Genomic DNA, 27,245 nt, shown 5'->3' on the forward strand with positions numbered 1-27,245 from the left:
GTGCTAGCTAGGAAAGAATTCCTAATGAATCAGCACTTGGAAAGAAAAGTTTAGTAGAGAACACCCGGGTGAAACCTTTTAGATGAACCTCTATTGGAATTCAGACTTATGTTTCCAGTGTGTGAAAACATGGGGGTCACTCTTCCCCCGCCCACTTCTTTCCTGTTATAGGGTCCAGTAAATCCTTTGGGTCCACCTGTTCCTCATGGGCCCCATGGTGTTGTTCCTGGCCCACATGGACCTCCTGGCCCACCAGGTCCTGGCAATCCTATGGGACCTTATAATCCTGCTCCTTATAATCCAGGGCCTCCTGGTCCCGCACCTCAGTAAGTAACACTTTATCTTATTTTTTTCAAAAGGTGATTCTCAAATTGGATTTCATTGCATGTGGCTCTTTGTCTTTTACAGTGGCCCTCCAGCCCCATATGCTCCACAAGGGTGGGGAAATGCCTATCCACACTGGCAGCCACCAAATCCACCAGATCCAGGTAAGAAATTGAGTCTTTTTTGCAAAAAGTTGTGTTCAGGCACACATTCAGTGCATGATTGTACATGGCCTGCTTTTAAGTGTGTTTTTATTTGTATGAGTAAATCCTGAAAAGCTGTTTCTCTTTGGAATCTACTTCATTGATATCCACTCTGAATGTGCAGTTCTACATATACCATGTGTTGGTGGTGAACTGTGGAAAATCAGTTGCCAAAAAAAGCTGGACTATGCTTTCTTCTTGTTAGGGAAAGCATAACATTGGGGGCATGCATCCCAATTTCACTTCCGTTTTCCTAGTCAGTTGGATATCAGGATTATTTACGGTGTTGAAATGAAGTTTTCTTTTCCTATTAAATTCGCCTTTTGTCTTTGTGCCCATTTTCTTCAGAGAGACCACTATGTCAGATTCATTGCTCTGAGGTGTTATGCTTCTGTGATCCTCTCCAACAAATAGATTTGGAGTTTTACATTTGACCAATGTCCCTTCTAATTTATCAGTGAACATGGTTTCTCACTATTTCTGCTGTAACTAATTTTTTTTCTGAGTAAGTGGTGGTGATTCAGATGAAATTGGAGCAATTTAAGGGGCTTAAACTTTCCATGTTTCTCTTCCCTGTTTTGAGGGGTGGGTATTCTTCAGAACTTTTCAGTTCCTATTCTAATTTAATTGAAGTTGTTAAAGATCATCAGGTTCTAGTATTTCATTCTCAGTACTTAATTATTTTTTTCATAATAATATTCTGAAGTCCATTCTCTTTTTAGAAATCTTCACCTGAAGAAACTTTGAAAATAATCACAGTCTCTATTTATCATCATTGTATTGAGAAATAGATTTTTATAGGAGGCAAATATTCATGGTGTTACTCTTCCAAATGCAAACATCATAAATGCAGTATTTTCAGTTTTGCATTGCCTTTTTTTTAACCTTGGGCACATGTTGTTTGTTTGCAGAATATTTACATTTTGGCAGAGCATGAATATGATTTTGAGGCTCTGTTCCTACTGTCTATTGTACAAAAGATTCATCAATAATCCCAACTAGTGCTAGTTGAACATTTTTCTCTCAAAACCATTTTTGAATGAAAATTGGATGTTTTAGAAAAGAAATTTGCTTCGGTGGAAAAAGTCTAGCTTTCAATTGAAAAACCAAGCGTGAGTAAACGGGAATATTTTTCAGTTTTGGCTGCAAATTGAAAAACTTCCAATTTGAAATGCTGCTGTTATATGGGTGTGTCAAGCTACATCTACACTAGAAGCGCTGCAGCATTGCAGCTGCACTGATGCAGCTGTGCTGCTGGTGTTAATGCTCTTAGCCGATGGGAGAGCTCTCCTGTTGACCTAATTTCTCCACCTCCCATAAAGGGAAGTTGGCAAGAGAAGCTCTTCTGCCAACATAGCGCTATCTGAACGGGTGCTAAGGTTGGGTGGGGGTGTGGATTATTCATACCCGAGTGACGTAAGTTTTACCAAAGTAAGTTCTAGTGTAGACAAGGTCCTAGTTTCTCATTCCCTTTCTGGACTATAGATCCTGGGGTACACTACAGCTGGGGACACCTATGATGTGTGGATCAACAGGAGGGGGACTGTGGTGCAGATATGGGATATGTAGTCTAACCAGGAGCCTGGACTGTAGATAATAGGGACATGAGGCACCCAAACCTTAAATTCCATTAGCCACTACAGCATTTTCAAATTGAAATTTTGTTTTAAACCAAAAAAAAGAGGGGGAAGGGGCCTTTCAGTTATTCACCAGAAGTCAACATTTTTGGCGGGGCAGTCAATTTCTGACCAGTTCTAGTCCTGACACAGCAATTCTAATGATGGAGAACTTTTGGCCATCTCTACTGTGAGCAGTTCTTTTTGCTCATTTTACTGGTCTTTCAGTCAAGCATCTTCAAATTCTAGTTTTCTGACATATGTAACAGCACTGGAGATGCAGATGTAGTAATGCATATAAAATGTGCCCATCTTCAGTTCTTTAAAGCAGAGTTATTCAAAGTAACTTTTCTCTGACAGTTTCCTTTGATGGGGCTAGAGTTCATTTCATCCTTTTTCTGTTACACACTAGAGAGCACTGTAATCAGTTTACATCTATGGGTAGCCCAATTCAAATGTTCAGTAAATTAATTTGTGAACTGCATGGGAGTGCAGAAGCAAAAGAATGACAAACTTTGAACTTGGTGTTTGTATTCTCTCAGTAAACATTCACTGTTCAGTCAAGGAGTGACTCAAATTACAGTTAGGGTTGGCATTAGGATGGTAAAGGTGTTAGCTTGGTACTTTCATAGAGATCATAGGATCAAACTGAAATATTGTAATTGATTAACTGAACTATAGTATCAGTGTTTTAGAATAAGTAGGAATCAATGGACCAGATCCTATCCCTTGTTTTGCTCTGTTCTGTAGCCTCAAAGCGAACTAACTGGCTACACAAGAATTCCCCTAGTGCTGGAATAGGGCTGGCATAGCAGCTCCTACACTACCCCCTTTCAGCAACCCTTTCCCTTTCACCACACCTTCCAAAAAAAAGTTAAATCTCTCTCAATTGTTCTTTGGGACCAGCTAAAAGTCTTAAATGTTCTCCCTGAGATCTGGCCCAGTGTTTTAAAATACTTAACTTCAAAATTCTTACATTTAGAACGTACTGTTTTAGTGTTGTGTGCGTTTTCAGTATTTGGCTTTCGTTTTCTTGTAGTAATATTTCATTGTTTTCTGTTTCTTTTCTAGGTTCTCTTTTCTCCTCTGCTCTATCCTATTAATTCTCTCCAGAGCACCTATTTAATTCTCTCCATCTGTTCAGTTTGTGTTGCTCCCTCACTGTTTTTGTCCGTGGGTGAAGTTTCAATCATCCTTTTCCCATATGCTTAGTTCTGACTTGAGAATCCTAGTTGTAGTTTTTTTTGCCTCCAACTCTGTTGATCAGCCATCCATGTTCATATACAAGTATCCATAAGCTTCAAGAACACACATCACATTTTCTGCTGAGCCACATGAAGTTTACCAGTCCCTGATGTGCCTGAAACCTTCTTTTTGTAAACTGGTTTTGTAATTATCTTCATGTTGTTCAGCAGAAAGAGTGAATTGTTCCTAAAAGGTGCATGTGGATAAATGGGAGAACCAAGGGGATTGGAAGCAAAGACATTTGAGACTCTAGTTATAATTAAAAATAATGGATGGAAGGGAAAGAGATGATGAGATATGTAGAAGGTGTAACAGTGGTTACATGGTTTATACTTTTTAACAGCTTGAACTGTAAAATTGCCTGATATTCATAGTTATGCAAGGATGTACATTCAGGATCTTGGGATACTTGTTGCATATTCCAAACTGTCATTAATTTTTAACAGGGAAAATAGGTTAATTGCAAACCTATGCCAAATCTTACTTAAAAGAATGAAACTCCATTGCTAAAACCATCTCACTATATCCATACTTACCCCAAAATGATGCTGTTAGTGTGAGGTTACATTGGGAAAACTTTTGTTGAAATTCTGAATTACGTTAATTGAACAAAACAAAAAATGTCCATGTTACAGAGCTATGGACATTTTAAATTAAAAAAAAAAATCTTTGAATTCCCGGACCACACCTCTAACAATGTACATTTTATAATTAGGCTTCTAAAACACCCATAAGTCAGCAATATTGTACAAAAGTACACTTTGCAGCACATATGTAATTTACTATACTCACACACCCACCCACCCACCCACGACAGATTGTGTGCTGTAATAAGAAAACATGACAACGAAGCTGACTTGGTTAATGTAGTTTAGCTCAGAAATTTTTTCATTATCTCCATTTTTAATGTATTTGTGTTAAACTGAATTTAGTTATATTAATCTTAATGGGTTAAAATGAAATTACAATATACATATAGCTATGTTTAAATATTAAATATTTTATTAAGATTTCTCAGAAGAAAAATTAGGAATGCCAGAAAAAGACTTGATCTGTAAGAATTTTTTACAAATCCTACTGCTTACACAATATATTACAAGTGATGGTTTATTTCTTAGGTAAACCAGGAACAGATCCCAATTCAGCAGCATGGGCAGCTTATTATGCTCACTACTATCAGCAGCAAGCACAGCCGCCACCTGCAGCCCCTCCTGGTGGACCACCTACAACCCAAACTAATGGACAAGGTACACAGATCAATCTGTTACAAGGAAAAACTGCTCATTGCTGAAGGAAAATAGTAGCCCACCTAGACTTTTATATTACTGTTGGTTGGGTTCACCCATACAAGGGCTAATTTATTGCATATTAGCCTATTGTGTTCGAAAATCCTTTACTTCTAGTGCCAAAGCTATAAACTTACAGCTTTGCTTCAGGTTCATGAGTGTTAGGAATAATGTTTAAAATAGTGGTTCTCAACCAGGGGTACACGTATGCAGAAGTCTTCTGGGGGATACATCAACTCATCTAGATATTTGCCTAGTTTTACAACTGGCTACATAAAAAGCACTAGTGAAGTCAGTAGAAACTAAAATTTCATACAGATAAAATGAGAAAGTAAGCACTTTTTCCATAGTAGTGTGCTGTGACACTTGTGTATTTTTATGTCTGATTTTGTAAAGCAAGTAGATTTTTAAATTTACAGGTGCAAAATCAATTGATATGTCTGGTTTAAACCAATATGAGAGTCCAAGCACAAAGTCATACTAGTTTAACTAAATCAGTATAAAATCACACCGTGATTTATATCTGTACAACTTCGTGTGTGCACCTGGTCTAAAATATTTTAGACTGCAAGTGGCATTTGCACAGCATGTGAGAGTTAGATTTTTTTCATTCTTGAGAAATTTAAAGTATTAAGTTTTGATATTAGTTATTATAGATATTGATATTAAGTATTGTGTACAGTTTTGTTGTTTTAGCATTGGCTAGTAAATAAGCTTATTTTTATAGTGTGTTGTAGCAGATTAATTGCATTCATAGGTAAATTATATGTAAATATTTAAGCCATTTTTTGTTTCAAATTAATAGCTGGATGCTTGGAAATGTTGGTATACAACAGTTTTGTTTAAATATAACTTAATTCATGCATTATTTTATTTTTACTTTCTGTAAATCAGGAGAACAACCAAATCCAGCACCAGCAGGGCAGGTTGATTACACCAAAGCTTGGGAAGAGTACTACAAAAAAATGGGTATGTTCATTTTTGGTTTGTTAAAAAAGTAGATCTTTTGTAAGGGGAAAATGGTGTTCACATTTGATTTGGCAGAGTTTTAGCAATAAAAATATAACTGTATAATACCACAGTCAATTGGCGTAGGTTCTTCTATTGTAGTAACTGAGCACGTTGTGCCAGGAAATCTGACTGTAATTAAAATTTTAAGATATCTTTTCATTGTGCTAGTGATCAGCAATGGGCAATGTTCCACATTTGGGGAGGGAAAGTGTATATTTCTTCTTAAATTCTTTTACTCCCTAACTGGCGTTGAGGAACCAGATGTAGAAGTGTTTTTGATTTGTTTTTTTTAACCAAGCAAACATGATTTCCGAGAAACTACTCTGTAATATATGAGAGATCCCGTATTTAATTGTTGAGTGGAAAAGTAGCATTATTTTTTAATCTTTTTCAACTTAAATACATATTTTTAAAAATCTTTCAATATTTGGAGATCATTCTTTTGTTTCCTTTGGGAATCTGGAAATTCGAGGTGCATTTTATAAAGCTGTTGTATGTCTTCCTGGTTTGGAAGTTCATCTGTTTAACATTTGCTCTTAGATGACCACTTACGTCTTTTTATTTTTATTATTGTCTTTTGTTTACTCTAGCTTTTTATAATAAAGCTTGCTACAAATGAATGCCATTTCTATAGGTTTTATATGGCATGTCATATTTTTTAAATCTGTTATTAGCTGTTGAACACCTAAGTGCTATAAACTAAATCATAAAGATAGTGCTTGTTCTTCGCTTTGACTAGCTTTTTAAAAAAATAAAAGTGAAACTTGTGATTCTTTGAAGGGATATGTGTTTCACTTTGTTGTTTAGTTGTCAGTCATTTCCTTATTTTTCCTTCCTTGAATAAGGAAGGAATATTTGGCACTGATGTGTCAGACCTGCCAGTAGGTGCTAATTCACTTTTCTGGGTCATGACCTTTTCTCCCATTTTGAACATAATCTCGTTCATGGGGCTCAGCCTTATCCTTAGGCATACTCCAGAATTTCTGCCTCTGGCCATGCAAATAATAGCAGCTTTGATTTCTCACTTTTTCCATTACCGTACTTGTGTTTAAAAAAGCAGACTTTGGAATAGCAGTGAGCAGTATTTCTCTTCTTTTCAGTCCTCATCCAGGGGCAGTTTTTAGGGGCATCGTGCTCCAAATTAAATCATCTATCAGGCTCCTTTACTTCTATTTCTTCTTTTCCTGAGCATGATAGTCGTGACCAGATGGAGTAGATGAAACGTGTAAGAGGCCTTCCATCTCAGGAGGGGGAGTTCTGTCATAATTCTCCCAGCCTAAAAATACTCTGCCAAAACTCCGTTCTGATTCTTACGGTTTGTTGGGCTTTTCCATTCTTTCCCTGAACAGCTCAGACTTCTCTTCAAGGGTGAGTCAGTCCTATTGAGATCCTGTTTAATGCCTGTGAATCTGCAGTCAGGTCAATCCTTGCTGTTCATGGATTCTTCCCATTAACTCCCTCCCCACTGGTCCAGTCCATGCGTAAGGCAACAAGCTCTATAATCTCTTCTCACATTCTTAAAGGGATAATTGCAGTCCTGCCAAGTAATCTGGTATTTGTTCTGACTTGGTTTCCCTCCGAAGGAGGGTCTAGGCTCCTTCAGGGACCTTTCCCTTCATTTCCTTTCTAAGTGCATATCAGATGAAGAAGGGCACAGGGGCTCAGAGCATGAGCAAGTCCTGAAAAAGGGACCAGTTCTCAGATGGGGGAAAAAAAAATTCACCCTTCAAAAGATAAGGCAAAAAATTCCAAAAGGGCAGAACAAATTGGAATTCAGTAGTTGGGAAGCATTCCAGATCCTTATCTTTCCCCTCCAGCTCCAGCTGTAGTTAATCTCATGAAAGAGGTACTCTTGACTTTAAACCTTCATAAGCCTGAGCCAGAGAACCAGGGGAGGTCATTTCTCCACAGACCTGTTCAAGGTAAACGGGAAGGAAGGTGATTTCCCCATCGAGATCCATCCAAAATGGAGGATAAACAATTTAGATCCAAGGGCAAATATTCAATATTCAGTCAGAATTTGCAGTTCCTCTTCTCTTTCTTCAAAGAGATTGTAAAGGAGGAATGAGAGATCTCTGACATGGGGAAGAGATTGTCAGCAAGACATTATGCTGTGTAAGCTTTCAAAACCCCAAATGCTCCCTCCTCGATAGTTGCAGTTGTACCATCCCTTGTAAACCATATGGTAATTCCTGGCAGGAAGAATAAAACTTTCCTCATAACCAACTTAAAACTTATGGTTCTGGGAAGCTTCATCAGTAGTACTAGGAGCTACTCTGGTAATTACATGTTTCACGAGAGCAAATGCTTGCCACCGCTCCCCAGAACCATAAGTTTTAAGTTGGTTATGAGGAAAGTTTTATTTTTAGCTATTGTATTCATAGTGATGGGTCCATGATTTTCATGAGGTTAGCAGCAAGGGCCATGGCAGCAGACTCCATGGCCAAACACCCACCAACTCCATCTTAAACACAGAACTGCAGATAATTACATTATGCAAATTCACCATCTCAAAATTCTCAAGTGGAACGCTGTTTGAGGAGAAGCTTGAAAAGCTGGTAAGTGACAGTTTGGACAAACCAAATTACTTGCTACCCACTCCAGCATAGTCAAAATGGACTACAAGCACATATACAATGGCAGAAGTTCTTTTCCTACGAACATCAAAGATGATGCCATCTTATTTCAAGAATAAAGCTTGGGCATGAAATGCCAGGGAGAAAGCCAGATTAGGAAATGGGCACTTTCCCTCCTTCAGTCCAAACCATCAATGCGGCTGTAAGCGAGTCTGCATCTGCCCAGGGCTAGGAGGCAAGATACCGCGCTCTTCAGACTCGTGACCCTGACAGTGGGTACTAGAGAGCATAGCAAGAATACTTTGGAATTGTCTCCTCCACATTCTTCACTCTTTCTGTCTCAGACCTTGAAGAGTAACAAACATCAGTCCATCCTGAATAACACATTTATTGCAAGTTGGGGCAATAGAGCTTGTCCTTTTAAGACCAAAGATACCCATTGGTCTACTCTATTTTCATATTAAGCAATAGATCAGGTGCAGACCAGATCATCCTAGACCTCGAAACTGAACAGGTAGCTGAAGATTAAAATACAGGACATTCTTCCAGTATAGCAGCAGAATCTCCTGCATATGACCTGATATTGCTGGACCCTGGCAGTAGCTTAACTGCCATCAGCAGTTCATCAATTTCACCTACCAAACTGCTGCTGACAGTGCAAAGTATTGCAGTTTGGGCTATCCTCTGCCTCCAGAGTTTTGTCGAAAATAATAGTGGTGATAGCAAGACTCTGGACTGTAGAAACTCATATATACCCCTTGTTAGGCAACATAGTTGCTTAGCAGTTGATAAATACAAGGAGAGCCAGTGTGTTCCTGACATAAGAAAAGCTTGACTAGATTCAGGCACTGATTTAAGGCAGGGGCAGGCAACCTATGGAATGCATGCCAAAGGTGGCATGCGAGCTGATTTTCAGCGGCACTCACACTGCCCGGGTCCTGGCCACCGGTCCGGGGGTCTTTGCATTTTAATTTAATTTTAAATGAAGCTTCTTAAACATTTTTAAAACCTTACCTACTTTACAAACAACAATAGTTCAGTTATATATTATAGACTTATAGAAAGAGACCTTCTAAAACAGTTAAAATGTATTACTGGCATGCAAAACTTTAAATTAGAGTGAATAAATGAAGACTTGGCACACCACTTCTGAGAGGTTGCCAACCCCTGATCTAAGGTATTACGTTGTGGAGAAACACCAGTCCATCCTTACCTGCAGCTCCTAGGTCTTCTGGTCACATGAATAAATGCAAGGCTGCATGTGAGTTTCAGGAGTTCCAGAACCATTCAAACAAGATGCAGAGGAAAATATGATTGCCCCTCTGCTGGTAGAAACAGGAAGTCCATGTGATAATAGAACCTTCCCTTCAGTCAAGAGGCCAGCCTTTTCCATAGAACCAGCTACCTAGGGATGAGAAATCAGGTTGGCTGTTCTGTCAGTCAGGCAACACAGTGATCTTTACATATATAAATCAATGAGTGGGTGCAAAGAATCTCAAGTCTAAATGCTTAAGCGTGAATTCTCCTATTTCAATCAAGATGATCAAAATAAAAGGACACTAAAAACAAAAATGGACTAAGTTTTCATCAGATAAACAACCTAGAATGGGTTGAATGAAGAAGTACTCCAGCAAATATCCAAAGAGCCAAGCTACCCCCATATAGGTATATTTCCATCCAGTTGGAATGGAGAGTTACAGGAAACAGACCAAGGTTAACTGGGGATATGTTCTGGCTCACAGAGGGCCTAAATGGTTTCTTTGTGTGCTTCCAAGGCCCCCTCCCTTCCACTGTAAGGAGAAGTAATTAAAAAGATGAAGGTATAATCATTGTTAACACAGATTGGACCTACTGGGATTATCCTAATGGTCTTAATTTCAATTTCTCGCCAATTAGGATGCTCTGTTGCAGAGCCTGCTGCAGAATCCCAATCTTGACTACCTGAGACTGACAGCTTGGTCACTGATCATCAAGTCCTAAATAGGATGGGATGTTCATCTGAAGTAAAACTCTTCTACCCTTTCATCTTCTCTGCCTACACACAAATGTGGACAGAATTCTTTCTGATGCTTGGAGAGAGATCCTAGGAAATCAGAAACTGTAGTTCTGGATTTCTTTGGTCTGAAATCTCCCACCTGTTTCTTTTTGTCTCAGCATTAAATAGTGTTATAAGCACAGATCATCGAAATATTAAGCAAATAGATCAAGATTCCATAGGGTAGTACATCTATCCAAACCAGCAGTCAGACCTGTCTTCTCTTCCTGCCGATCTGCGGTCTTCATAACATATTCACTGAGACACAAGATGTAAATTCCATATATTTTCTTTACATAATCATGATTCCGGGTTGCAGTCATGTCAGCAAGAAGGGTGTCTGCTCTTAGAAGCCACAAGCTTTATTACTTTTTCCACAAAGACAATCACTTACTATTCCAGAATAATTCCCAGAATCAGTAATTACAAAGGAACTTTTTTCCATACATCAAGGGAGTTCATTCTTTAGTTTTACTTAAAGCTTCAACACCCTAAAGAGCATTGCACATTCTGGGTATGAGACGCATTCTTAGATTTTATCATTGTAGAATCTTCTGGTTCAGGATGTTATAATTGTTTTCTGTTACCTTACGGACCTGGGCCTGAAAATGTCTAGATTTTTCATAGTCAAACTCTGTATCAGTGGGGTTCAAAGATAAGAAGTCTTAGTGGATCAAAGCATTCAGAATGCTCAGCAGTAACATCTTGGCAGATGATAAAGCATCAGCCACCACAGAAGAATCAGAAAATGTGCTAATTGGTCACCCATTAACATGTTTATAAAATGCTTGACCTTAATTCCTGTTCAGAAGCATTGTTCAGAGGTCCCCAAGTACTATTACTAATACTTAAGGAAGGAATTCCTCTCCTTCCTTATTGCTCACTACAGCCTAGATGTTTAACTGGTGGAGAGGTAATTGTTAAGAATAAAAAAATTGACTGCTTTTCTGGGACTTTGCCTCCTCTCTTAGGAGGCAAAGGTTTTCTTTCATATGCTTCTACAGTGGCCTCTTCAAGATGCATGTGTGTATATAGGTAATATGATCTAATAAAGCATTACTGGTAAAAAGTTTCCGTATGCTAATTAGACTTTAGTGTTTCAGTACAGCTTTGGAAGGACTCATCCTGAGTGAGGGATGTGGTGAAGCCCCAGAATTCCATTATTCCTGGGGAAATTCTGTGCCAAAAAACTAAAAATTCTGCAAACAAAATTTCCCCCAGGAATAGTTAACCCCTACGACAACCCAGTTCCTGCTTCTTTGTCGTCGTCTTCTCCTCCCCTCCCCCCAGAGCCCAGCTGTGGAGCCCTTCCTGGCACTCTCGCACACCAGACACTCTCACACACCACCCCTACCCAGACACTCACACCCCATACCCCACCCTCTCCCGAGGCTAGCTGCAGGTGCACGTCTTTCTGCCCCCCCCTCCCCACACACACCCCTAACACTCACAGACCCTGCCCTCCTAGAGCCCAGGGAAACTTTCCAGTTCCCTCTCCCTCCCCTCGGGCTTGTCTTCTATTTGTGAGCTGGGCTCTGCCGGGTCCAACGGCTCCTACTGGTAGCCAACATCTCTACAGCCTATTTCTATGGGGGGAAATGGAAATTCTGCCCACTCACCATTAATTTCTGCAAAATTCTGCATTGTGTAGTGGCACAGAATTCTCCCAGGAGTAATTCCAAAGAGTAAGCTTGAGCTGTCTCTGGAATTTGCAAGAAAAGTAGTCTAACCCAGATCCTTTCTGGACCTCTTCCACAAAGTAAATCAGCAGATAACAAATTTGATACTGGTTTTCGTGTGAGGTTTTTGCACTCCATAAAAACAGATGGTTAGATACAGAAAGAATCTTCAAAACCTTCCTTTTCCAGCTGGGCTTCTGGAGATGTGAAGGGAAGAAGTTGGAAAGTACTTTGGGATATAACTTGTAAAACAACAGCCAGCTCTATCACATATTTATAAAATTGGAAACCTTCGCATGGTACCAATACAATTACTGCACATTTCAGCACCGTACTTTAACTTTTTTCTTTGACTCATGTCTAATACAAAATCTCTAGCTATAATTGAAAGTGGGTTTGTGAAAGAAAATTTCCTATTGAAGTCACCAGAAGTATCTATTGATATTTGAGACCTTTTGACCACACTGTTGGAGGAGGGTAAATGCAAATGGCACATGACAAACTACATGACTTCAGCTCATAAATTTCCATTTGGGTCATAACTTAAGTTTTCCTGATCAGGAACAGAAGAGATGCTTTACCATCTGTCTACACAGTTTGATCAAGAGAAAGTAGAATTTAAAATTTTCTTCTAGGATTAAGTGGTATCAACTGTGCTGGCCTTACCTCAGTAATACGACAGTGATAAAAATCACTAACCCTTAGGAAAACTTAATATCCAAGTGTATATAAACTGAACACTGGCTGATTTTGCTCCAGTGTTGTGCCAGGGAGGAATCTTGGCTATCGAGAGGTGTGAATCCCTCCATCTGGGAGCTATTAATAAGAGAGAGGTTGTGTCGGGAGGTTGAGATACGGGAATGGAAAGCGTTCACTAGGGAGCTGTCAGGAGTCTTAGTGAGCCATGTTTAGGAATAGAAGACTGGGCTTCTGGAGATGTGAAGGGAAGAGTTGGAGAGTGCTTTGGGATATAACTTAAAAAAAAAAAAAGAAGGTTTATTGCATGCGATAGAACAGGCTACCTCATATTTACAAAATGTAGGAACTGGACCTTTGCATGGGACCTACACATTACATTTGCAAAAGAGGATTGGAATAAACAAAAGGAAAGTAGAAGGGATGTCTTTCATTCTGGTGTACTTCTTGTAAATCCTTTGTTTCTTATTTTACTCTGTTTCTAGCTGATTTGTTTCCTCAGAAGATCCAGGTTTGTTTAAAATCTTTGTATGACCACAGTGAGCAGGGATCAGTTTGAGTTGCAGGAACTGACGTGTTTTCTTTTTATTTTTGCAGTTTTCTATTCTCTCCATGTCTCCCAAAATAAAAAAAAAAAAAAAAATCTAGGAACCGTACACACCTTATTAGCCAAGATTATAAAAATTAGGACATATCTTAATGTATCAGTATGCATATAAAGACTTGTCTTTGGAAGATCAAGACAAGTCAGTTAATCTTTGTCCTTGGCTATCTCAACCAGCCATCTTGAGCACCTCAAACTCTACCTGAATGTGTGCTAGTATTTTGTCAGTAGTCATGTGTTTCCATTATAATGGCAGCTGGCAAAAGCACCTTTGGAGTGTTGTGGCTCTTGGGATGCCCCATTGTCATGCAAAAAGGTGGTGGTAATAATAGGAGGAGTTGGGGGTTTCTAAATTCAGAGGGGTGAGGGAGGAAGAGGTTAGGGGCATCCTTGACCTTCCTTTCAAATAGTAATATTATTGGGTTTAGGGGTTTTTTTAGTAATAACTTGCCTGTTGGATGGAAAAAGTAAAACTTGTGCTATTGGCGTATTCCATGTACCTTGTTGCCTTCTGCTTTCAACTTTGAGCACTGTTGAATGAGGCAATAGTTCTTAATTATAATCAGACAATTATTGTGTGTGTTGAATAAATTACAGAGCTTGAAATTTGGAGATGCGGAAAGAGGAGGATCTTGGGGATTGTCTTCTTTTGTGGAATATATTAATAAAAATATGTGCTCTTTGATGGAAGTGCTTAGCTCTAATAGTGTTAAACAGATCTTGAGATTTATTTCTATTTGCTCAGACAGCAAATCAATTAACTTGAAATTTAATGAATTAACAGCTAGTGTGTTAGTAAATGCAGCCTGTGCAACAAGATCACTTTTTGTAATCTGACTACTTAATTTCTCTCCCTCGTTGACCTGCATTTTAACTGAAAACACTGTCAGTTATTCAATTCAAGTAAATCCAAGTGGGCATGCTTGGAAAAGAAAGTGTTATTTTTTGTGTCATACACCCCCCTCAAAAAAACACACATTTCAGCAGGAATCCTTTTTATTTTTTGCTTTTAAAAGTATTAACATACAAGGTCTAAATGACAAAATTTGAGTGTTCATGTGCAAACTTCCTGACTCCTGCACGCTGCTTTCCATAAAGGATGTGCTCAAATTCGGTCACATGGAAGTAGTAAAATCAGTATTGTTGATATTTAAGCATATTTGAAATGGTAGTGTCCGGGAGTTAAAAGTGGCTCTCTAATATCAACAGGAAGAATAGCATTGTGTAAATTGCTTGATATTTACATGTATGCTATCTTTTAATATTTTTTTTAATGTGGACCTGAAATCAACTGAGAGGCAGAATACCTGTGTCTTTGTATATATGTATAATTTTAGTGTACACGGGAGTTTTTACATTAAAATGTGGGGGGTTTTTCAGGTCAACAAGGGCAGCCACAAGATTATTCAAAGGCTTGGGAGGAATATTACAAGAAGCAAGGTAATGTTTGCTAGAAATGAGATTATTTTGAGCTTCTTTGTCTTTGTTACAGCAACAAAGTTATGCACTCCTAATTTATTTTAGGTCAAGCAGTTCCAGCTCCCGCTGGGGCCCCACCAGGTCAGCCTGATTACAGTGCAGCATGGGCTGAATACTACAGACAGCAAGCAGCATATTATGCCCAGACAAGTCCACAGGGAATGCCACAGCATCCTCCAGCACCACAGGTATAAAGTTTTATGAATTATTTTGTGTTTATAAATTTATTTATTTTTTGCGCATGTCTCCTGTTTTGTTACCGTTGGAGTGTGCATCCTTTTTTCTAGCAAAATAACTCAGAATAATTAGTAAATGACTTTTATCTGGTAACGTGAGTTCTCTATCTCTTCAGAACGTTCAGTGCTTTTGATTACAAAATTTTCTCCTCCCAGGGTTTAGAAAATCATGCAAGAAGCCACCACCATTTACATTAACCAATTTTTCTTTCTTAAAGGCTTCACTCCTGAGTTAGCTCAATTTGAAGGATTTTCTTTAACTTTTTGTGTATCTCTTATGTATCTCTTCTGCACAGGGCCAATAATAAGAAGTGGACAATACAGTATTTGCTTCATTGTGTGGGGGAAAAAACCTTTGTTAAATGTATGGATGCAGACGCCTTGATGAAGATCTTAATTTTGTTTGGTTTAAAAATAGTGTTTTTGAAAATGTACAAAATATCTATCACTACTGATAGGAGGTAATATTTCTGTGTAGAAATGAAAATTGGTTTGTTTTTAGTATATTAGTGTAGATGTACACATTCCAGCAAATGTATTTGCAATTATTATGTGGTCAATGCTTTGTGATATAAATGTACTTTTTCAATGTATACTTTCACTTTTAAAATGCCTGTTTTGTGCTTTACAATAAATAATATGAAACCTCCTGTGTCGGTAAGTTGGATATGTGGGTATTTCAAGAATTCTAGGACTTACTAGCAATGCTGAATTAAGGTATATGTACCCAAATGAGATTTTTTTTTTTCCCCCCTGAAATCTTAGAATGAGTTTAAAAACCTGTCATTGGCATGTTTTCCCCTTTGCAGAATAGTTGTAGATGGAGGATCTCTTTCATTTATTGTATTTTGCTGTCTAGCACCAGTAATCTTGATACCTTCATTTTCTTTCTATTTGATTAAAAACTGCATGTGTTTAAAAAGGTGATCTTTTGGCATACTTCCATTGCATTAACAGTGAAATTTCCCTTTTTATACATGACCACTGTTTCAGACCTGTACAGCTGCTATAAGTTAACCTTTCTGTTTTTAATTTGATACTTACTTGACTGTTTCAGCATAACTATTTTAAACATTTTTCAGATTAGTTATAAAAGGTTTTTACTTTTATAATTAAATGTTCTAAGCATTCAGTTTGCAGTAGTTCATTTAAAAAATCAGTGTAGAAAGGTGAACTTGGTTACCAGAATTGCATCTGACATTGAAACTTTATATTTTGTTTGGGGTAGGGGGGAGTGGTTGACAGAGAACTTCTTTCAGTACAGATAAGTTCTGTTGTGTAAATGCTCAAGACCAGTTGTTGAATCAAATTATTTGATATACTTTTTTTGTTGCATTACTGCTCATACTGAAAATCTGATATTCTGTTGAAATTCATTGTTTGCTGTTTGCATATTTATTGGCTCTTTGCATATATTAGACTACATGCAATACAGTCTGTCTTGCCATTGTCTGTTGAAGTGCAGGTTTGATCCAGCCAGTATAGAACTAGCTCTATAGGGGTGAGGAGGACTGTGCTGTGTATCATCCTTGATTGTTCCTTCAAGGAGCATTGCACTGTAAGTACATCAGAATGACAAATTGATGAACTGCAACAGTATCGTTTGTCAATGTTCCACATAATGCAAATGCCATACTTGTGTGAATATTATGTTGGAATACAGTGCTAATATCTTAGGAAATCATAACTGCTTCTTAATTCAGAAACATAGGTGTGCATATATATATCTATATGTGAGCTTTATGGGTAAGTATTCTTGAAATGTTCAGCAATAGCTAAAGAAAATCTTGTGTTATCTAAGTAATACAACATTTTTCACTAGGGCTCCTGAGACAAAGGTTGTATTATTTAGTTTATGAAAATATGCATATCTTGTTAATATGAAAGTGATTGGAACTGCTTGACAGACAGAAGTTGTTTTGTCTTAAGTTAGTTTGCAGACATGTAGTGATGCAGGTATATGTTAAACCATTTTATAAGCCTGTATTAGCCATATCTTTTTGGAGCACCATTTGTTGCTTTGAGAATACATTTTTAAGGTGGCTGCATAGAGAAGTAAAACTCGAGGCTTGAAATTTGAAGTAGTTTTATTATTCAGATAATTAGCAATGTATTTTATTGTGTTTTGTAGAACCTGGAGGGAACTATCTTACCCCTTTTTAGATTAGGAATTTTAGTAGTAGTTTGAAACAAACAGCTAGGAAGATATTGCAATCTTTAGGGTAGGATATGAAGTTTAATAGTTAAGATATTTTGCATGATACTTTTGTAGATGACCTTATAGTAGAATGGTGCATTTATTACTAATTAAACTGAACAAAATTAAATTCACTGGATTCTATATCATTCACAAAATGGAGGCTGTTGATTTTGATTCATTTTAAGGTATAAAATCTTTATTAATTGCAAACAGTGCAATTATTTATACTTCACAGTGCCTTCCCAGACCTTCCACCTTAGGTTCTGCTGCAAAAAGCAACAGGTAAGCACAACCTAAGGAAGTATATAAATACATATTTCAGTACATTAATGTTGTCCCTGTGAGATTTTTGTGGTTGTGTATTCAAAAGCAATCTGCTGATTTCCCCAAATGCATTCTGTTACTCATGGTTCCATTTCAGTGGAAAGTCTCTCAGTTGTTTAAACAACCGTTCACATTTCTGGGTAAATATGTATCTTTATTTTTTAGAAAAGATGAGTGGATTGCTGCAATAATTAAACTTAATCTGAATAAGTCATTTTTTGTTACTTTTTCCTCAAATAGCTGAATTGTAACAATTTAACGAAGGAAAACAAAACTTTTTTCCCCCCCCAAGATGCAGGAAATACTTGGTTAGAAACTTCAACAGCCTTCACAAATGTTTTTATAACTGGCAGGTCATTATTCCCACCCCACCCCTAAAAGCTAAATAGAATACTGTGTGTTTCTCTTGTCACTGGAACTGATAACTTGACTTTTTAAAGAAGTTATACAACATAATATTAGTGAAATTTTTAGATAAACTAGTTTGCTTATCCATCTGATATAGTAGGAAAATTGACACAAGTTTTGCAGAATAGTATGTCTTACTAGAAAGCATGTGCACAAGTGAAATGTTAACTGTATGGCAAATAATCTTTTCATTATCTATATAGCAATCAGTATTTTCTGTTCTTTGATACTTTCACTGGATTGCTGTATACTTTTGCCAGTTTAAAATGTTTGTTTTATTCGATGGTCTGGTACAGTTTTTTAGTTAAAGCAGCATCTCATCAGTTTTTGTTTATTCAATATATAAAATGTGCTGATCCTTTTTCAAAAGTCCTGCTTATATCTATATCAAAGAAAAATATTCAAAAATACTGCCTTCATTTTCACACACAGTGCTGAAGATGCTGCAAGCACCAAATCATAGCTCATAAAATCAGGTCCTGAGATAGTTACTACCAATAAAGAGGAATCCTTTGAGTGTATGCCATTGGTGAGCCGATGAGCACGGACCATAGAAGGGGTCCATGTAGAAGGTAAAATTGGCAAAACAACAGATTTGAAATGTATCCCATACATAATGGTGTAGGGTATAATTTTTCTGTCTGATCACTTCTCATTCTTTAAAGTGCTGTTTGCTTGACCATAAATGTTCAATAATCTGTTTAGTTTTAAAAACTATGTGGCTAATATTAAACTATATATTTTAATTTATATTCTTCTAAGCAGTCAAGCTTAGATATATTTACCTTCTGAAATTAATAGTTGCACTTAATTCCCTCAAGCCACTTCATTTTTGTTTACTTGTAGTTTGATATGTAACTCTCATTTATTTTTCACAAGAGAACTAGGTATGTACCCCCAGTGGGTTTTAAATCCTAAGAATTTATTGTCTGGGGTGGGATTTCAATTTCACTTCCTTAAACATGCTGCTTTTTATTTCACTGTTACGTGAATATTTTAATAATTCAAATCTTAATTTGAGTAAATTTAGGAAGTGGGAGGAAATAGAAAAGACAGGCCAGTTATTTGGATTGATGATGGGGTGTGAAAGTCATAATGGCTTCAGTTTAGTGTTTGTGGCATACTGATTTTCTGCTCACTTATTGCTGGACTTATAGGCATGTTTTATGCTAAGTGTAGTGTTATTATTTAAATCAGTCTCCGAACTATTTCTTTTAGAGGACAGAAAATAATTAAATCACTAGAATCTTATTTCTGAGCAAAGATTGTTTTTGTGATTTGGTAGAAAAGTAACTGAACTTTCCAAAATGGGACGTTAAATAAATGTATCTTGATTTTGATAGAACCTCGCAAATGAAATAGGAAGTTGAGTACTGCAGTTTTAAAAGGGAAGTAGGGGAAGTGTAATGTTTAATATAGTAAAAGCATTTACAGATCGCTTTCTTCAGTCTTTATACTGTAAGACATGCCATGAAATACGTCAGCTGGAAGGATAACCTTCATTTGGAAGTATCATAGTGTATTTTGGTGTCCAGGCAGGTTGTATTATTATTCATTGCACAGCCTATCTTACGTGAAATATTTCATCTTCCTCCATAACAGTTTTATTGGATGCTAGAAACTATTTTCCCCCCCCATGAAATAGCTTTTCTATGTTTCCTTTGCATGTTGTAAATTGGCAAAATTTGGGCCGTCCAGTAAGCATACAGTTGACAGGGTTTCCTCTTCCCTAGTAATACCCTATAAAACTCTCATGTATATGCACATATTTCTCTTATGCATGTGAGATGCATTTTCGTCCTGAGAAAAGTGTTCTCTACAGAAACTACCCGTGTGTAAAAAGAAGATTGGCTTTATAAGGCTACTGTGATGGGAAGTGTCTTAGGGAGATGCAGCTTGGACTTGAGGTAAATTGAATGCTTTACAAAATGTGGTTTTGAGCTTGCATTATTGACATTGTATGTAATATGGGTACACATTAACTGTATAACCTTTTTGTATGGTTTTCTCAATAAATGTAAAATGATGGATAATACAAAATGATGTTTGTCTTTTTTCCCTTCTTTCCTCCTGGCTTTATCTTGACTTTCGCATGTCCGCATCAGATGGAAAATACATACATTTGTGATTATTTTCACAGTATTATATAAATTAATGCAAGAAACATTGAAATGGAGGGCTGGAAGGGACCTGGAGAGGTCATCTAGTCCTTGTCACCACATGTAGTAGGGTCAGACCAAGTATACTTAGACGGTTGCTGACAGGTGTTGGTTTAACCTGTTCTTAAACTTCCAGTAATGGGGATTCCACACCCTCCCTTGATAATTTACTCCAGAACTTAATTATCCTTATAGTTAGAAATGTTTTCCTGATACCACCCTTGCAGCAGATTAAGCTTGTCCATAAATCCATGACAAGGAGACCAGCTAATCACTGTCTTTTCTCAAAACTAAACATACTCATTTTTTAAATCTTTCCTCATCAGTCATGTTTTTTTAAACCTCGGTATCACTTTTGTTGCTCTCCTCTGGAATAAGCATGATGCCCAAAACGGGGGACACTGTTCCAGTGCTGAGAAGAGTGGGAAAAGCTGTCTTACATACAAACACTCCAGTTAAAACACCTCAGAATATTTGCCTTTTTCGGAACTGCATCACGTTGTTGACTTGTACTGCTGAAAAGGATATGGGGGCTACAGTGGATCAGAAAGTGAATACAACTGCCTAGCCCAGTTGTTTGCCACTTTGTATTTATAGATTTGGATTTTTATTTCCACATATAGTACTTTGCACCTGGCTTTTATAAGTGCACTCTCCACTCCATTATCCAAGTCATTAATGAAAATATTGAATAGTATCAGACCCAAGACATACCCCTGCTGGATCCCAAATGTTTATCTAATTTGACAGCAAACCATTGATTATGCTCAAAGATAATTATCTTTCAACCAGTTGTGTATCCATTTTATAGTAATTCTATTTAGTCCACATTTCCCTAGTTTGGTTATGAGAATGTCATTGGAGACTGTCAAAAGCCTTACTGAAATTAAAATGTCACATTTACTGCTTCTCCCTTTATCCACTGGGCCAGAAACCCTGTCAGAGAAGGAAGTAGGTTGGTTTGGCATGATGTGTTCTTGACAAATCCCTGTTGGGTATTACTTATCACCCTATTATCCTGTAGGTGCTTACAAACTGATTGTTTAATAATTTTGTGAAGAAACACTACCTACATGAAATGAAGCAAGACATATTTGACAATTTATCTTCTAATTGTCATATTCAGAAGACTGTCATGCAACTGATCAGCAAAATTGTCAGGATATATCTAATTGTAATTGTTCATTGAGAACCAGGAAAAAAAGTTTCAAAAATATGCAGCTAATACAAACACAAATGGAACCAACAACCAGAATATATAACTTAAAACCTCAAACAATCATTGTTTTATTTTTTCCATAAGAATTCATTTGGGTACAGCCTCTAGCTTATTGTATTATGTTGAGGAATATAAGTGCTGAACCTCAGAAAAAGCTGAAGTATGTGTACTTTGTGTATTAAAAAAAAAAGTCCTATGAAAGTTGGACAGAATAATCTGAACAAAAATCAATTTTAAGATGTTTTGAGACACTGACAGGTACATCATTTGTCTTTGTAGATTTCCCTAAGAGAATTAATGCTTTGTTGTCTTTTCACTACAAAACCAAACATACACTAAGATGCAGTAACAAAAATTGCAACCAGGTGAGGATGAAAGTGGAGAAAGTAGCTGCTGTGCAACCCCAATATATCCCCAAATGTACCTTCTGCAAATTTTGTTTTAATATGCCAAATGCTATTTTAACATGGGTAACTGGTAAAGTTGTGGGGGGGGAAAACAACCTTCAAATGCAAGTCTTGGTAGTCTAATAGAGTTAACAAAACTTTAGTGATGAATTTACAGTATTAGTGATGATAGGCTAATTACACATCCCATTACTATGTTGAATATAAGTATTAAAGCTGATTGAAAGGAAAATGTTTTATTAAACAAAAAGCTTAAACCATTACATAACCTTTTATTGTTTAAAAATAGTACATTACTTTTATTCCAGAAACATTCACTTTTGCCTGTTAAGTCTGAGACATAATAAAGCAGCTATAAACGTAGTGTTCATGCAGAATGTATTCCTACCTCCTGAACTTCCAGATTATGTATTTAACTGTTATACTACAGAATAATTGGTCTTCAAAGGTAGGAACACAAATACAATTCAGTTTTTTCTATAGTTGGGCTTCTTCATACCAGTCCTCGTTTTAGTGTAATGTGCCTTTGATACCAAATTTCACATTGTAACAGAACTTGAACACTCATGCAGTACAAAGGATATCCCTATCTGATATAGGAATGACACTTTCTAGTTTCCTTTTATTGGCCCCACCACAGAAAAAGAGATGGATGCAGTAAGAAAGTTGAGGGAGGTTTCCAGCAAAAGTAGAGCATTAGTAGTCATCAGCTAGAAAAGAAAAGGAGAGTCAAGAAAAATGGAATAGACTTTGTAACAAGAAAGGTGTGTAAAGTAATTAGGCACTCAAACAAAACAAGATAAAACATTAACTCTTACTTTCAATGGTGAGAATACAGGTGCTAGCTGCTGTGCCTCTGCTGTTGACTGCTTTACACATATATTCTCCTTCATCTTCTGGGAAAGTTTCTGGTAAGTAAAGGCAGTAGGTTTCTCCTCTTTCAATGTACTGATAGTCCTCAGAGTCCTGCAACATTTCCCCTTCAAACCACCATGTGACTTCAGGTTTTGGCTCTCCTGTAATTTTAACAGTAAATCTTACTGGCTCGCTGTCTACAACTGATACGTTCTTTAGGGGTTTCTTGAACCATGGAGCTCCTGACCGAGCTTGGTTCTCTTCATCTTCATAAGTAGAACCATTTATAATACTTCCCTCTTCTTCCTCCTCCTCTTCCCTTTTCTGTGTTAAAAATACATTGATTTAGAGAATTTCAAACACTGTTATAACATGAATAGTTTGCAATGCCTCGTAAATCTTTGGCCATATGAAAGTTAGAAAAAACTAAAATTTTGAGTATCAGAGGGGTAGCCGTGTTAGTCTGGTTCTGTAGAAGCAGCAAAGAATCCTGTGGCACCTTATAGACTAACAGATGTTTTGCAGCATGAGCTTTCGTGGGTGAATACCCACTTCTTCGGATGCAAGCAGTGGAAATTTCCAGGGGCAGGTGTGTATATATAAGCAAGGAAAGGAGATGGCAACTCCCAACGCAAGCATACTGGATAATAACAGATTATGCATCAATACCACAATTTGGATACTGAACAAGAAAGGCATAATGGGAAAGTTGGGGAAGACTGAGCTTAATATGGTGGGGTGCAGAGGTGGAATCTGGGGAACAATATAAGAATGTATGTTGCTTTCTCCTTATTTGAGAACTGGCCAAATGTTTTAAGGAAAACATATCCACTTTCTCTACAGCATTATGTATGTATTAGAGCTGTTAAACTATTAAAATAATTAATTGCTGTTAGTCATAGTTTTAATTGCACTGTTAAATAATAGAATACCACTTTAAATTATAAATATTTTTGGATATTTTTCTACATTTTCAAATATTGATTTCAATTATAACACAATACAAAGTATACACTGCTCACTTTATATTTAGTACAAATATTTAAACCAAAGATAGTGCAATCTACAAGTCAAAGCATGAAGAGGCATATGAATGTTTAGCACAGTGGTTCTCAGACTGTTGTACTGATGACCTCTTTCAAACAGCAAGCCTCTGAGTGATCCCCCCTTATACATTAAAAACACTTTTTTATATATATTTAACACCATTATAAATGCTGGAGGCAAAAGGGAGTTTGGGGTGGAGGCTAACAGCTCACAACCCCCTATGTAATAACCTTGTGACCCCCTGAGGGGTTCTGACTCCCAGTTTGAGAACCCCTCTTGCAGCACTGGCTACAACAGTGGTTTTTTTTACAGTGCAAATATTTGTAATCAATAATATAAAGTGAGCACTGTACACTTTGTATTGTGTTGTAATTGAAAAATATTTGAAAATGTAGAAAAACATCCAACATATTTATAATAAGTGTAAATTGGTATCCTATTATTTAACAGTGCAATTAAAACAGACTAACTGTGCTTAGAGTTAATCACTTGAGTTAACTGCGATTAACAGGAATATCTGCAAATTCCAAAAGCAATTTTACTGGATATTTCAACTGTTTCGGTAAATTTTTGCAGTATCAAGACTCTCATGATTCTAGTAATGTTGTTACTAACTGGAAACAAACCAGCTCTTAAAACATGCATTTCATTAATATTAGATTAACAGAAAATTCTTGGCTCTTGAACATTTCTGGAGAGGGCGTTTTGAATCCTCCATACCTTCTGTAGTGCAGCATCAATTTCCTTCTGTTCAAACTGCATACGTAGTAATTTTTGTTCCTCAATTCTTCTTTGTTCCTCTTCTTCCCTTGCCTTTGCCATTTGCTCAAATCTAGCCTTCATGTTTACTTTATGAGTAAATGGAGCTTCAGGTTTCTTGGCAGGCTTCACATCTACTTCATCATCCTTTTCAGTTTAAAGAACAAAAATTTAGTAAAGTAATAAAGTTTAGCACTTTACTTTTAATCATACTGACGGAAGACTGTACCAATAAACACTAAAAACGCTAGCTTAGTTGAAGGGTTCACGTTTTGCTTGTTTCTTGGGGGCAGCATGACCCAGCCAGAATGCTGTAGCAGTTAAAACCCCATAAGCACAACAGCATCTGAAGGCTGGTCTAGACTGGGATTTAGGGGTGAGATATTCACTAGGTAGCTTTACCATTATGAACCTTTAGTTGAAGCAATAATGCTTTAAAACATGCTAAATTAATTAAAAAGCCAGGCTCCCTACTATAAACACTCTTAAATGCTAGGTTGTCTTCACTGCAAAAAAAAAAATTACAAAAAATCTTTACAATGTGATACCTATTCTGAGTTAATTTTAATAGAAACTTCTAGTGGAGATAGGGCACTAGTTACCTGTATACAATCCTACAAACTGGTGGGATTTACCTCAGCTAGTTATGTCAAACAGCAACCTGGCTCTGCCTTATCGCCACATGATTTTACCGTGATAACTATTTCTAGATAGTAGCTGAGTGGGTGGGTATTCCTACAAGTGTCAGTTTCAAGATACCTTGTACAGCACCTAGCACAAGGTTCTGGGCACTATGCCCCATATAATTAATATTTAATCATTACACTAGCTCTTGTGTATGTAAGTCAAATTTTCTGGAAGGGAGCCCGAGAAAGAAGATAGTGCCCCCCCCAAGCTTCGCATAAATGAGCTAAATGATAACATAATAACCCAGTTGCTCTGCTGTTTCCCCTCAATAATTAGAGTGTGGTGTTCGGGATTGTGGTATACTTGTAAAATCCTATACATCAGCCTGCTAGCCTGGCTCTACATAGTGATATGTGGTGCACTACAGTTTCTTTGAGCAGAGAAAGAAAGTAATAGACAAAATAGAAAAACGGGTTACAACAACCCATTAAGCCAGGGTTTCTCAAACAGGGGTTGCCACTTGTGTAGGGAAAGCCCCTGGTGGGCCGGGCCGGTTTGTTTACCTGGTCCGGACGATCGCTGCTCTGGGCCACTGGGAGCTGCTGGAAGCGGCGGCCAGTAAGTCCCTCAGCCCGCACCGTGTCTTGCAGCTCCCATTGGCCCAGAGCAGCGATCTGCGGCCAGTGGGAGCTGCGATCAGCCAAACCTGCGGACAGGGCAGGTAAACAACCTGGCCCACCAGGGGCTTTCCCTACACAAGCGGTGACCCCTGTTTTGAGAAACCCTGCTTTAAGCACTTGTCATTTCTTGTTTGAGTAACGGGGAGGGGGAGACAATGTACTGGGTGTGGCCCTTCCCCTTTCTAGGTGGAGCTTAACCAGGAAGCCTACCCAAACCCTTCTTGACTATTCCCAAGCTTCCTGTGCTTCTTTTGACCACTAACTTTTTCTATTTAAAAAAAAAAAAAAGCCCACCCTGCTTGTTCTAGTAAACTGGTGGGGATTTTCTTTCCTCTTAAGAGATTTGCTACAGCAGTCCCTACCCCAAAATGGGGGGGAGGGGGGGGGATTCTCCCTTCTGCAAAAAGCCTTTAAGAAAAAGAGAAGCAAAAATAGGTTAAACTGTACTGTACCACTAACACAAAGAACACAACTGTCCCTTCACTACGAAGGTGTTATACTTCAGTGTTTCCTTTTTCATACTGAAAACTTGTTAGCTCTTTTTTTAACCTGTAGCCTTCCCCGAAGTCACTTTGTACGCTGCCAATTTATTTCTAGCCTCCTCTCCAATATGACTTCCCCCGCTGCCACCTCTCCCCTGCTGCCACCTCTTCCCAAACAGGAAGCAGGTGGGAACTGATGAGGAAGACAGAACATGATAGTAAAGAGGATTTCTGGGATGTGCAGGGGAAGGTCTACTATCAAAAAAAGATATGTCTGCCAGGTGTCAGCTCCTCTTAACTTTGGGGGTTGTTTTTTCTTATTACCTGGAAATTAGCTTGTTTAGCAAGGGTTAAAAAGAAAAGACAGAAGGGAAAGGAAAATAAAACGAGAAAGGATAAGGCAAAATAGAATGTGGTGAGAAGGAAAACAATTTCTTGAGATTTGTTATTTTAAAAGATATTTTAATTTTAACAGTATCTAACTGTAATATGGACTGTCCAAGCCAGAGTCTGCTGAGGTGTTTTTATGCCACAACTTTGCAGCAGCTTCCAGAACTGCACAGCTTGGGGCCTAGTTCCAGTACCCATTATGTTAAATGAATTGGGGTTCAATTATTTAATCAAGGTAAGTGGGGGGGGGGGAATAAAGGCACTCAAAGGAATTTGGGGTGTGTGGAAAAAGAGTACTGGAGATTGGGTTGAGGGGCTGAAGGTGAGACTCAGACCTCCTGACTTCACTAAATTCTCAAGCAACATTTCACAGTGGCTGCAAAGGGGGTGAGGGGAAGAGAAGGGACCCTCCTGGAAGCTTTGGGGCCATGCTCTTCTTTGCCCCTCCTATCTCCTTACTGCTCCTCCGAGGGGATGGGACTGTATATCAGGGAGAGAGCTCAGGTGCCAAAGTTGGTTTTTCCTAGGAGAGAAAGAGTTCAGGAAGTTGGGCCACTACCTTAGTCACAGAAGGGGAAGGGAGAATAGGATGTGGAGCAGATCCTAGACTGTTGGAAGTGTCAAGCTGGAAAGAGCTAATTCCTCCTCCTCCTCCTTCCCCCTTTGAAAAAGTATCTGCCCAGCCTTCTTCCTACGAC

At 37.8% G+C, this 27,245-nt stretch overlaps 2 protein-coding genes across 28 annotated transcripts in view; one reads left to right on the forward strand and one right to left on the reverse strand.

Annotated features, from left to right (window-relative positions):
• FUBP1 (far upstream element binding protein 1) overlaps nt 1–27,245 on the forward strand; it is a 58,544-nt gene that overhangs the window by 15,701 nt on the left and 15,598 nt on the right. For 6 of the 16 annotated variants that reach the window (XM_039485936.1, XM_039485941.1, XM_039485945.1 and 3 more), the window contains 8 exons: nt 172–326; nt 409–488; nt 4,507–4,635; nt 5,569–5,643; nt 14,656–14,715; nt 14,800–14,942; nt 17,426–17,472; nt 18,355–19,948. In XM_039485936.1, coding sequence (XP_039341870.1) covers nt 172–326; nt 409–488; nt 4,507–4,635; nt 5,569–5,643; nt 14,656–14,715; nt 14,800–14,942; nt 17,426–17,472; nt 18,355–18,385 — 720 coding nt within the window. In that variant the 3' untranslated portion in view covers nt 18,386–19,948. The other 10 variants (XM_039485939.1, XM_039485943.1, XR_005583918.1 and 7 more) reach the window with 9 other exon arrangements.
• The window catches only part of NEXN (nexilin F-actin binding protein), a 48,531-nt gene continuing 42,677 nt past the window's right edge, over nt 21,392–27,245 (reverse strand). For 6 of the 12 annotated variants that reach the window (XM_039485928.1, XM_039485921.1, XM_039485934.1 and 3 more), the window contains 3 exons: nt 24,330–24,515; nt 22,526–22,886; nt 21,395–22,417 (listed from right to left, as the gene is read on the reverse strand). In XM_039485928.1, coding sequence (XP_039341862.1) covers nt 22,404–22,417; nt 22,526–22,886; nt 24,330–24,515 — 561 coding nt within the window. In that variant the 3' untranslated portion in view covers nt 21,395–22,403. Of the gene's footprint in view, nt 22,887–24,329; nt 24,516–27,245 lie in introns of all 12 variants that reach the window. The other 6 variants (XM_039485932.1, XM_039485924.1, XM_039485930.1 and 3 more) reach the window with 4 other exon arrangements.

This window comes from Mauremys reevesii, linkage group 8, assembly GCF_016161935.1.
Source record: "Mauremys reevesii isolate NIE-2019 linkage group 8, ASM1616193v1, whole genome shotgun sequence".
In the NCBI taxonomy this organism is placed as follows: Eukaryota; Metazoa; Chordata; order Testudines; family Geoemydidae; genus Mauremys; species Mauremys reevesii.